The sequence below is a fragment of the Hyperolius riggenbachi genome, chromosome 9 (assembly GCF_040937935.1).
Source record: "Hyperolius riggenbachi isolate aHypRig1 chromosome 9, aHypRig1.pri, whole genome shotgun sequence".
Classification (NCBI taxonomy): domain Eukaryota; kingdom Metazoa; phylum Chordata; class Amphibia; order Anura; family Hyperoliidae; genus Hyperolius; species Hyperolius riggenbachi.
The window spans coordinates 248591919-248605212 of record NC_090654.1 but is presented as its reverse complement, the minus strand read 5'-3'; the positions used below and the strand labels follow the sequence as shown (position 1 = coordinate 248605212).

At 44.3% G+C, this 13294-nt stretch overlaps 1 protein-coding gene across 1 annotated transcript; it reads right to left on the bottom strand.

The window, feature by feature from the left end:
- Positions 1–4013: 4013 nt before the first annotated feature.
- Positions 4014–11995, bottom strand: LOC137532000 (SERTA domain-containing protein 2-like). The gene is made up of 2 exons (XM_068252085.1): positions 11746–11995; positions 4014–6100 (listed from the first exon to the last, which is right to left on the bottom strand). Exon 2 carries the CDS (start codon positions 6094–6096, stop codon positions 5263–5265), a length of 834 nt encoding a protein of 277 aa, XP_068108186.1. The 5' UTR covers positions 6097–6100; positions 11746–11995; the 3' UTR covers positions 4014–5262.
- Between the last annotated feature and the right edge of the window lie 1299 nt (positions 11996–13294).

Below are 13294 nucleotides of genomic sequence, written 5' to 3'. Positions count from 1 at the left end.
GGATGCAGAGAGGGTGTAGCCTTATACGGCGAGTATATCCCAAACTCTATATTTTAACTGGAAAAGTTGGGGGGGGGGGGGGGGGGTTGCCTTATATGCCCAGTCTTATATGCTGGAATATAAGTGCTTGGGTTTTAAAGAGACTCTGAAGCCTCTTTTAAAATCAGTTTTAGGTCTTATTTATGTTAAGGATCTATGCCCAACCTAAAACGCTGCTATCCCGCGGCTCACCCTCAAGTCCACAGGGCAAAAACGGGGGAGCATTTCCTGGAGGAGGCAGAGCTTTCTGCAGTAGCTCTGCTTCTCCTCGCATCAATCCCTGCTGATCGCCATCTCCACCTGCCCCTCTCAGTCTTCTTTCACTGAGAGGGGCGGGGGAGAGGCAGAGATCCACGGTGGATGGAGGCAGAACTACAGCAGTAAGCTCTGCCTCCCTGGGCAGCACAATCCACAACCAAGAAAGTTGTTAACTTTTGCCCTAGGATTTGAGGGTGACAAAACCCTTGTTCAGCCGCGGGATAGCGGTGTTTTAAGTCGGGCATAGATCCTTAACATAAATAAGAGCTAAAAAGTGATTTTTAAAGAGGCTTCAGAGTCTATTTAAAGCAAAACTGAAACTAGAAAAAAATAAAGTGTCAGATACTTCCCTATCGAGAAGAAAGACTCTCAAATCCTATAAAACCCTCCCTGTCCCCTCATGTCCTGGTTCCAGGGCTGTCCCCAATGCGAATTTGCCACCTCTGGGACCCCTGGGAAGGCTTTTGGAGCTGCTTCCAAAGACTGCCTGTATCTGACCTGAGCATGCCGAAGGTCCCCAAAGGCATATTCAACCAGTTTGTTGAATACATGCAATGGTGGTGACAGCACTGGAACCAAGACACAGAGGGGACGGGGAAGGCTCTATGGGATCCAGAGCCTTTCCTCTCCACAGGCAAGTATCTGATTTTTTTTTTTCTAGCTTCAGTTTAACTTTATAAAGGAGGGAAAAAAAAACCCATCCACACACATATTATCTCTCCATGAAGAAAAATGACAGACAAGACCTCATATAAAACGTGGGCTCTCAGACTGATTTATAACTACTTATTCTGCATATTACGTCTGAGAGTTAAGGACCACTATCGCAAAAAAAAGTTAAAATCTGACAGAACTGACAGGTTTTGGGCCAGTCCATGTGCTCATGGGTGATTCTCAGGGTTTTCTTTGTTTTCAACAGCATTTTCTGAACAGCAAAAATAGTGAGATACCAGCCAGCCTCCCTACACCCTTGCACACTATTTTGTTAGAATTTGCAACTGCTGTTCAGGAAATGCTGACGTAATGCTGATGTAAACAAAGAAATCCCAGAGAATCCCCCACGGGGAGGTGGACTGGCCCAAAACCTGTCAGATTTTAACCACTTCAGCCTACAGCGCGGAAAATCTCATGCATCCGAGCAACGTTCACCTCCCATTTATTCGCCAATAACTTTATCGCTACTAATCACAATTAATTGATCTACTGTATATTCCTGCGTATAAGACTACTTTTTACTACTTGAAAATCTTCTGAAAAGTTGGGGGTCGTCTTATACGCCGGGTGTCATTGATGCTGGGTGATACCCCCTATCCTGTTACCGACTCTCAGATCTCGCTGCTGAGGACTGTAATGAAGCGTTGCAGGCGCACATGTGCGAGATCTAAGAGGCAGAGAAGGAGGTAAATAGGATATAAGGGCGGGCCAGACGGGTGAAAGAAGCGTATTTTATGGGCACATCGTGATCTATTCTTCCATACCGCTCTGATAAACAGGTAGACAAGGAGAGCTGACCAATCCAACCAGTCAATTGACTATATACTGTTATATACTGGGTACCACATACAGTACAGCACCAGTATAGGATTTTTATTTGGTGTACCTTGGAAGAGGGGTAGTCTTATACAGTGAGTATATCACACAAACTATATTTTAACTGAAAAAGTTGGGGGGTCGTCTTATACACCCAGTCGTCTTTTTACTAAGTATTATTTTTTTCTAAATCCATTTTAACAGGAAGATTAAGAAAGAAATGGAAAAAAAAAATTATTATTTCTCAGTTTTTGGCCATTGTAGTTTAAAATTAATACATGCTACCGTAATTAAAACCCATGTATTTTATTTGCGTATTTGTCCCGCTTATTACGCTTTTTAAATTATGTCCCTATCACAATTTATGGCGCCGATATTTTATTAAGAAATAAAGGTGCATTTTTTCAATTTGCGTTCCATCACTATTTACAACCTTATAATTTTTTAAAAAAATAAATAAGATGCTCTCTTAAAGAGACTCCGTAACAAAAATTGCATCCTGTTTTTTATCATCCTACAAGTTCCAAAAGCTATTCTAATGTGTTCTGGCTTACTGCAGCACTTTCTGCTATCACCATCTCTGTAATTAATCAACTTATCTCTCTCTTGTCAGACTTGTCAGCCTGTGTCTGGAAGGCTGCCAAGTTCTTCAGTGTTGTGGTTCTGTGATGCATCTCCCCCCTCCAGGCCGCTCTCTGCACACTGCCTGTGTGTTATTTAGATTAGTGCAGCTTCTCTCTTCTCTCTTATCTTTTACAAGCTGGATAAATCCTCCTCTGAGCTGGCTGGGCTTTCACATACTGAGGAATTACATACAGGCAGAGCTGTCTGCACTCTGCAGGAAGAAACAGCCTGACACTTCAGTGGAAGATAGCTGCAGAGGGAAAGAAACACACAAATGATCTCTTGAGATTCAAAAGGAAGGCTGTATTCAGCCTGCTTGTGTATGGATGTATTTTCTATGTGTGGACATACTGTGCATCAACCTACTTCCTGTTTTGGTGGCCATTTTGTTTGTTTATAAACAAACTTTTTAAAACTGTTTTTAACCACTTTTAATGCGGCGAGGAGCGGCGAAATTGTGACAGAGGGTAATAGGAGATGTCCCCTAACGCACTGGTATGTTTACTTTTGTGCGATTTTAACAATACAGATTCTCTTTAACATGTATATTTAAAAAGTTTAGACCCTTAGGTAACTATTTATGTAGGTTTTTTTTTTTTATTTAATTGTAATTTTTTATTTATTTTTTAATTAAAAAATGTATGTGGGTGATTTTAGCTTGGGAGGTAAACAGCAATTTTTAGATGTAATATAATGTTATTCTTTATTTAAAAAAATGTATGTGGGTGCAGTTTACTATTTGGCCACAAGATGGTCACAGTCAGAAAAGTTCCTGGAGCGTATGATTACGCTGCCAGGAACTATTAGGAGGTTGCAAAAAATTTTCCGAGCAGAAATACAGCGCTCTCTGCTTAGAAAGCGTCAGTATTTCTCCGGGGGGCTTAGATCGGTGAATGGGAATTATATTCCCATTCACTGACCGGGGGGCTAGCGGCAGGCAGTGGGAGCGCACCCGATCGCGCGCACCACGCTGCAGGAGCAGCACAGTCTATCTGGACGGATATATCCGTCCAGATAGGGTGAAGTGGTTAACTGCCTACTTTTTCGCAATAGTGGTCCTTTAAAGAGGAACTGTAACGACAAAACGGCCCCTGGGGGGTACTCACCTCGGGTGGGGGAAGCCTCAGGATCCTAATGAGGCTTCCCACGCCGTCCTGCGTCCCTCGGGGGTCTCGCTGTAGCCCTCCGTACAGCCGTGACGCAATATTTACCTTCCTGGCTCCTGCGCAGGCGCTCTGATGCCTCTCGGCGCCGAAGTAGGCGGAAATACCCGATTGCCGTCGGGTCTGCTCTACTGCGCAGGCGCAAGTTTCCGGCGCCTGCGCAGTAGAGCGGATCCGACGGAGATCGGGTATATCCGTCTATTTCCGTGCCGAAAGTCGCCACAGCGCCCCCGCTGGAGCCAGCAAAGGTAAATATTGAACTGACAGTCGGCACAGTCGCCGGCTGTTGGGAGGGCTGCGGCGAGACCCCCGTGGGACAGAGGACGGCGTGGGAAGCCTCATTAGGATCTGGAGGCTTCCCCCACCCGAGGTGAGTACTCCACCGGGGGAGGTTTTTGTTGTTACAGAGTCTCTTTAGGGCCCATTTCCACTATCGCGAATTCGCATGCGTTTTTCGCATGCAAATTCGCATAGCAATACAAGTGAATGGGACTGTTTCCACTTGTCAGGATTCTTTTGCGTTTTTCTGTGCAGAAAAAATTCGCACGGCAGAGCCATCAGAATTCGCATATCGCTATGCGAATCGCATACAATGTATTTAATATGAAGTTCGCATGAGGTTTGGGTATGCGAATTTTCATGCAAATTCGCATGAAAATTCGCATAGAAACAATGGAAAAGCACACCAGCACTGCCATGCTTAAATTTGCATACATCGTCATCCATGCGGATTTTCATGCGAATTCGCACGAAAATTCGCATAGACCCGCGTGCGAAATTCGCATCCGCATGCGAATTTTTACCGCGGTGATTCGCACCGCACAAGTAGAAATGCAGCCTTAAATAGACCACCTTTTAAAGTATTTTTTGAACTTTTTTCCCTCCATGCATGAGGCTTACTAGGTTTAGCAAGGGAAGAAAAAAAAAAAAAAAAACCCCCCACACAGTTTTACCCAATCAATTTTGATGCATCCTCATACGGATTCCAGATCCAAAATGGCTTTCTAATGCTCTGTGTTGTCTACAGCGCATGTTAAATTCAGATAATATTATTCAAAGCTATGACATCTACTAAATCCAAAACTCTGGAGGATAAATAACTAAAACAATTCACTTATAAATTAAACTGAATACAGAGGATCTGAAGTGTACAATATCCGATTGCTAAAAGTCTACCAAAAAAAAAAATTAAAAAAAAAAAAAAGGAAGAAGGAAACAGCTAAATAAAATGCATACTGCACAAGGTTAGGTATTTAGCACTTCAATGCAAAGAGGTAGTGTCCGCTATATACAAGAAGTGACATCCCATATTGGCTCTGGTAGGTTAATTTCCTCTTAAGAAAGTTTAGAAAGACTTAAATAATTACAAAAATAGCCATCTTCATAAGTGAATTATATCACGTTTCTTCAGTTTCCATATGAAGAATATGCATAATACTGTAGGAATTTGTTGGTAGGCAGGACTGAGACTCCATAGGCAGTTTGTAACTCAGACATATTTTGCTATATACATCCAAGTAAAAAAACAATTACTTTCTGCAACTGTAACGCCAGGTCTCCCATATTGTAAACGGTTCATGATCTTTTACGTCGTTAAAAAATAAACTTCACCGTCAAGACATAAAAGACTGATCTCTAGGTGAAACAATCAGGACCCAACTAATATCTCCATAATGTGGTCCAAATCATTCAGATCTGTCCTGCAGGCTTGCAAGTTGCTGCTGTTTGCGGGGTTATTGCACAGTGTATAAAGTTTCAGGGGTTCTTCAGAAGCAGGCTGTATCCTTGGGTTAACCAAGAAAGAAAAACTGACATCGGAATCGTACATTGACGTATCAATGTCATCAAAAATATCATCGACTGACAAGTCCTTTAAGTAACTGGTAGAACTTGTGAGTTCAAATGAACCAAAGACACATTCTGTCCCTCTCGTGTCTTGTTTCTCAGCTTTAAAGACACTTTCCACAGGTTTCGGAGAATCATCCACTGCAGGACTCAGGGATGGTGATGGGCTGATGTCCTCAACAAAATCGAGATCCTTGAGAATAGAAGAAATGGCAGAAGACATGTCATCATCTGTGACTTCCATCAAACTCTCCACCGTGTTGTCGCTAGGCCACGAATCTCTAGTGAAATCTGTGTCGATTCCGAAAGGCAGATTGAAGGAGCTTTCCAAGAAATAGTTTCCTGCGTACATTAAGTTGTTGGAGGTGAGGTCACTGCTGACAATTCCTGGCAGCTGGCTGGACTCCTGCCTCGTTTCCTCCTGAATTTGACGGACTGTATTGGCTATGAGAACGGATCGGTGCAGATTAGGTTCAGCCAGCATTTTATAGCTTTGCAGTTTATTGAGGCACATGTTGAGCACTAGTTGCCTTTGATGACTGTATGGCATATTTCGGTTGCAATCAGAGGCACAAGAAAAGTCAGTCATGGTCTCTTCACAATCATTAAATCTTCGTTTTAGTCCTCTACCAAGCATGGGTCTGCAAAATAAACAAATAAATTGCAACAGCTGTTAAACCAAATGAATACTCCTATATCAGAGTTATGAGAATGGAATGTAAGGGCCCAGTCACACTATATCCGCTTTTCTGAGCGCTTGTGATGGATTAGCGCTTTCTGAGCACTCTTAAAAAAGAAAAAAAATAATCGCTCCCATTCACTTCCATTAAAATCGCTGTAAAAATCACCGCGATTTTTCGCATATGCGATAACGCAATTGCAGCGATTTTATGAAAGTGAATGGGAGCGATTTTTAAAAAGCACTCAAAGCGCTAATCAATCACAAAGCGCTCAGAAAAGCGCTTACAGTGTGGCTGAGCCCTAAAAACTGCTGTTAACTAAAAAGTGGAACTAAAGTCAAAATTTACTTTCTGCTCCGACAAACTGGCCATCCAATTCTAAACAGTCCTTCCAGCAAAGACCATGGTCCTATGACCCACAAATAGCATATGACCAGGGAGTCAACAAGGAATACTCACATCCACCACAGGTGAAACATCCCGTACAACAAAGAGAATCGGAACTCATTCAGGATACCCACTTTTACATTAATTATCCTGATTCCAGCATCATAAAGACTTCCTATATCTATATACAGCTGTACATTGCTACCCCCACCCTTCCAGTGATGTTTAGAATTCTCCTCCCAGACCATTCTGGGAGACCAGGTGTTATTTCTATTCACTTCAGAACACACAGTAAAACACTCCACATTGAGGTACCTACCAGCAGTAAAGGAGGTCATCACCTGTGATAAATTTAAGAATGTAACACATACAATTAGTGTATCCATGACTGGACACGTGTCTAAATGGATACAATGAAATTGGCTTTGACATATCTGTAGATATGTAAAACCAAAAATCTTTTTTGAGGCCTTGTGTGCATCTACTGGCTTTGAGCAAAGGTTCCTTTACATTTTGTTCTGTATGCTTCTTACTATACTCTTGAGGTCCACAAATGTTATCAGCCTGACTGAGTGTACTACCATTTGTTTGCAGAGCTGCCTGGATCTTCCACTAGGAGGCCCGGTAATTCTGCCAGTCAGCACCGGCGCAGTTTGGCCATGTGCAGTCCTGTCGCCAGAAGCAGCCTGTGCAGTAGTACGGTGGGGTTATTTTGTTGATTAACCACTTGACCTCATCCACTGAGGGGTTAAAATGGGCACATGAGTTACCATGGCGCACGTGTATTTTGGTACAATGGGTGTTTAATAAACATTAATAAACATCCCTATTTGCACTAATTTCTGCACAAATGGGAGGTTTATAAATGTCCATTTTGCAAATGAATGAACTAAAACACCTGTTTTTGACCTATTGCTGAGCCTCTGGACTTAATAAAACGGCACTGGAACAGGATGTAGGCTATGGAAGTGCAATATCTTGGGACAGCAAATTTGAAAATGAACGAGAAGTAGGTTTGGAACAAGACTATATGGTTAATATTGAAGATGATCCCAATACAATAAAGAATAAAACAGGCTCCACTGAGGCCATCTGGTGATAATCATAAGATGCTGGCAGTAGGCCCAAATAAAGGGTTAAAAAAAAAAAAAAGCAAATGTGGAGCAAGATCTAGATTGAGGCCTAGAGTGAGGTGACCAGACAATAACAGGAAATTCTGAAAAATCAGGTTGGAGATTGTACCAGAGCTGGAACCTTGCCACAGGACCATAAAACATGGTAGACTCTATGTCAAGTGGTAGAGAAGAACCAGGATAAGAAAGTCAACAAAACAGAAGATAATGTTGCCATATTTACAGTTTATACAAATTACATAGAATTAACAATCACCAGGATAGTGGCAAACTACAGAAGGATCTTGCAAAAAAGAGGAGAGAACCGAGAGCCCAATATAGTGTAGTAGGTACTGATTGATGGGTTATATAAATTAGAGTACAACAATATACTCACAAACCAGGGTTACCTCCAGGCAACCACTGTAAAGGCAGGTGAGGAGATTATCCTGTCCTCACTCAGGGTTAAGAAGTCGCTCTCTGTAGGCAAGAAGAAAGAAAGGGGTATCCCCTCCACCAGGGGTGGAAATTATCACGTAATAGAGGAAAGAGGCGCCAAAACTATAAAAACAAATATTAAAAAGTTTAAAAATGCTTAGGAGGCAGTGGTGGACTTACTTCCTACAAGCAGACACAATAAGCTGTGTATTCAAAACAAACTACATTTATTAGTACACTCCAGGGGATGATTGCAACGCGTTTCGCAGGTATAAACCCGCTTCCTCAGGCAATAGACAGTAGGAGTACACAACAGCAGTCTGTCCGGGTAACACCTGGCGCCTCGACAGAAGGATCTTGACTATATGGTTTTACAGGTAGGTAAATAAAAGATTTAACCTAAATAAATGTAAGGTCAATTAATTTTTGGCTGTGCTAATGGCATGGTGCCATAAAAAGTAGACGTGATACAGCCCAAATTCTATTAACCCTTTGTACACTCGTACACAAATACTCATAATAATAAGAAACCACTGTCCCTACAGGTTTTGGTTTGCAAAACAATGCATTTTTTTGTGTAATCGCATACACCGTGCAGAGGTTCCTCTATAAAGGTGCGTACACACGAACTACTGTAATGGACGGGTCCATCAGACCCTCCCACTGGGCGGTCGCTCTGCCGACAGTAATGTGTGTGTGTGTGTGTGTGTGTGTACAGTCTGTCAGGCAGACTGATAAGGCTGTTTCTGAACGATCCGCTGATTGGGTAATAGCCAGAGCCTGAATTATGATAAAAGAGGTATAATTCAGACGCCTACAACACCCGGAAGCTCAGTTATTCGGGGTAATAAATAATTAGGTCCAGGGGCGGTCTTCGGTTTTACGATGCCCGGAGTGAAACTTTCCCCCAGGATTTCCACCCCCACAATACACGTTACTGACATATGAGCACAAACATAGGTAAAATTGCCGTGCATATAAAGAGCACAGCAATTTCTCTGTTACTTACACCAGTTGCATAGCGGGTGTTACACTAGCCACAAACACATTATTTAGATAATATGGGCTGTGCTAATGCACTAATACACAGTTGGCATAAGTAATGCTGCCTGTGCATGGCAATTTTACTGCTATTCAGTGAATATGCCCCATTGTGTTTTTGCTTACCCAGACATATAGCCGAGGAGCGGGTCTGTATAGCACTTGTGCGTGAGAGCAAAAGGGGTTGCTGAGGTGCAAGGGCGATGCAGTGAGGCTATTGAAGATGGGTGGGCAGAGAGAGGGTCTTATTGAGGATGACAGGGGTGGCTGGGGAAAGAGAAAGGAGCTAATGGATAGATGGGAAGAGAGGGTCAGGGAAGTTCCTAGGCTTAATAGCTCGAAGGGAAAAGGTTTGATGTGGCAGCCAGAGGTGCCTCCGAGTGTGAGCTAACCAATAGTTGGTAGCATAGGTAGTCAGAGAAACTCCCCCAGCACAGATAGCCAGAAAGCCACCCATATAGGTAGCCAGAAAGTCACCCCAGTATATGTGGCAAAAGCCCACCCCCATGCAAAGTGTATAGTAGCTCACCTCACCAGGATCTACAGAGAGCTGAACACAGGCATATGCTTGAAGGGAGCGAAGCTTTGCAGTGATCTGGAGGCGGAGCACCACAGCAGTTGGGGACAGAGCTTCTCTGCGATTCCTGCGCTTCTTCAGAGAGGAATACTCTGGAGGCTAAGCAACCACTCAGGGAAGAAGCTGGCCCTGGTCAGGTTATCAGTAAGGGAATAGATTTGAACATAACTAAGAGAATATCTAGATCAGGGTGCGCTGGCTCTCGGCTTCACCCTGCGCCCAAATAGTATTAGAGGACAGGTCGGGGTTAGTTTTAGACATCGGACCTGTTGGAAGGTTAATGTTAGGCAGAGGAAAGGTGGAGGATGCAAATTCTGTCAAAGTTACAATTATTTTCACCACACAACCCAGAGAGAAGATTAGGGCGTTAATCTAGTTGTGGGAACCCAGCTGGAAATCTCATAGACCAACGGCCACTCCCTGCTTGTGGCAATTTTCTTGCGTCTGCTAATTTGTTAGAAATAGGCAACCCAGCGGGAAACACTACAGCCAAAATTGAACACCGGGGCCCTCGCCCTTCAGGCACAGTGCTTTGGCTACCACCTTCCACAACGTTACTAAACCTATTCGGTTGGTAGCATAGATAGCGTTTCATGCTGGGATCCCCATTTCTTACAAATTAGTGGCCAAACTGCTGTGAGCCGGAACCAGACGCGGGTCCCCTCAACTAGACCAGTGCCAGTTAGGTAGGAGAGTGTTAGGAAGGTGGCGTGCATAAAAAAGGACTATGAGGAAATTTGGGCACCCAATTTCTGATAGTAGAATGTGGGTAAAATTGAGCGATATTCTACACTGTAAATTACTGTGGTAAAATAATACCGATAATTTACGACAACATGACCTAACACCATTCACACACAGCACCCTCCCTTACTGATGCTGAACTTTAACTGCGCCTCCCCCCCCCCCCAAAAAAAAATGATTATGTGACGCTCTGTTGCCATGGAGATGTGACGCAGGACACCAGTGAGCGAGGCGAGTTTCAAATTCCCAGTTGCTCGCTCGCAATTTTACGCGCGGGGGGGGGGGGGGGGGGGTCACAGGGTTGGAATTTCAGGCATGCGGAAGTCTGCCCAGGCCTGCACTAGTGCTACACTGCGCAAGAGTAATTTGAGGATCCGGCGTTCGTCAGACCACGAATTACACCTCCCTCAGAATTGCTGCAAAAGGAATAGTATTTAACGCAGCCGGGGATTTGCCTTCCCCTGTGCTCAGCTCACGCGAATGCCATGACACATACACCGCAGTGGGCACCAGCTAAATTTCACATTAGAGATGCAATTTTTAATGTTGCTTATAGCGGCACCCAAGTTTCTGCCAATAGTAGGTGCTCAAATTTCCTGCTTCTGGTTAATGCGAGGCGAAGTAAGGGCTTGTTCACACTAGGGGCATTTTTGACAATTTTTAAGTGCCGGCAATTTTCAAAAATTGACCTGAAAGCGCTGGTGCCATGATTCCCTATGAGACAGTTCACATCTGAGCGTTTCGTTTCCGATCTCCTCAGATAGGCGGTGCTTGGGCCATTTTTGAGGCGATTCCGTCTCAATGGAAGGGATAGGAAAACGCAAAACATTCACAAAATCGCTTTGTGCAGCGAGTGCGTCAGGGTTTTTAAGAATAAATACATTGTATTTATTATTTTCTGGATCAAAGAGTTCGGACGTCAGGAAGTGAAAAAATGCAACCACTCTGCAAAAATGCTTAGAGAAGCGCTTAAGAAAACCATCCAACTCCAACACAGAGAATAATTTAAAAAAAAGCTTCAAAAACCGGCCAACGCGGACAGACACATGGACGGAACGCAATGGGAGCAAAGCCTAAAGGTGCGCAAATTTTGATAGTTACACTCCAGAACTGCATTATTAACTGCTGACCAGAAAGTTCCATTATTTTCACCACACTAGGCTTTTTTGGGGAGAATATTGTAAAGCAATCTGCCCCATTCCCACAGGCTGGACAGGACTTGAGGAGAATGCTGGGAGTTCGCCTCAGAGTGGCTCTGACTGGCCACTAGTCGGGGTGCTGAGTCACGTGACGCTGCTGTCACTCACCTGTCAGGCAGTATCTGGTAACTCCTCCCCTTCTCCTGCTCTCCGGGGCGGATCGGGCGCTGCTCTTTTCCCCGCCTCCTGCAAAACAACTTTCCCACAGCAGTCACCGCTTCTCCCCCGTTCCTCCTCACATAACGTCCGCCTTCCCAGGGCCGCCGGGCTCACGGCAGGCTGACCCCCAGCGCTCCCCTCCCTCCAGACTGCGCATCCGAGGCGGCCGCAGCCAGCAGCACCAGGCATAGAAAATGCGTGAAGGATCCCCAGCTGATTGACGGTCCTTGTCAGGTGCGCCGGCGCTGATTGGCTGAGGGCGGAGTGAGCTGCATAGCAACCATTTTCTGATTGGTGTGCGGGGCGGAGGCGGGGCAATAGGCACTTTGCGCACGCCTAGCGGCCAATGGAAGCGCAGGGTGGGTTGGATGACGTAAGATGGGACACGGGGGCGCGCTGTAACGGGCAAGTGTGGAGTGAGCGCGCGTTAAGGGTTGGCTGCTGTTGTAGCTGCCGCTGCCTCCGGCTGTAGTACGAGCCAAGGGCAGCAAAAAGCATCTCTTGTGATGGAACTCCACGTTCTTTTAGTATGAAATAAGTGAAATGTTACATTTACCATCAGAGTATTTCTGGGCTGCACCTGAGGAGATTTCTCCCCGCTGAGTATCCATCATTCAGCGGGTCAGGAAGCAGGAAAATCTCGCTGATGAGGACCCAGTGCGCAAATAAATCACCAATAAATTAGCAACATTTTATTTTTGTATCTAAAAGAAAAAGCCCCCCCCTCATTAAAGCTCTAGTTCACACTTGTGTGTAAATACTAACCAGTGGCGTAGCTAAGAAGCTCTGGGCCCCAGTGCAAGTTTTACATGGAGCCCCGAAGCACTTTATACATAGCAATTGGTAGGGAACACCAAAACCAATCATACTACGACATAGGGTTGCCAGGTCGACTGATGGAGAAAACCGGACAGGGGGTGGAGTTAGGGGCAGAGTCAGAAGCGCACTTTTATGTAGAGTGGGGCTAAGCAATGGGCTTTTTAAAAAAATTTTTTTATAGTATTTATATCGCACTGACATCTTCTGCAGCACATTACAGAGTACATAGCCATGTCACTAACTGTCCTCACCAGTAGTACTGGTCCAGTGCACATAAGAGACAGTTTTTCACCAGTAACTGCACATAAGAGACAGCTTTTCACCAGTAAATGCACATTATAAGAGACACCTTTTCGCCAGTAAATGCACATAATAAGAGACAGCTTTTCCCCAGTAAATGCACAAGAGACAGCTTTTCACCAGTAAATGCACATAATAAGACACAGCTTTTCACCAGTAAATGCACATAATAAGAGACAGCTTTTCACCAGTAAATGCACACAAGAGACAGCTTTTCACCACTAAATGCACATAATGACAAACAGCCAGTGTTCCCAGTATATGTAGCCAGGGATATATGTGCCCAGTATATGTAGCCAGGGGGTATATATATCCCAGTATATGTAGGCAGGGGTGTAAATGTCCCAGTATACGTAGGCAGGGGTATATATGTCCCAGT

Coding starts and splice junctions, on each gene's coding strand:
- LOC137532000 (XM_068252085.1), bottom strand. CDS start 6,096: ATGCTTGGTAGAGGACTAAAACGAAGATTTAATGATTGTGAAGAGACC.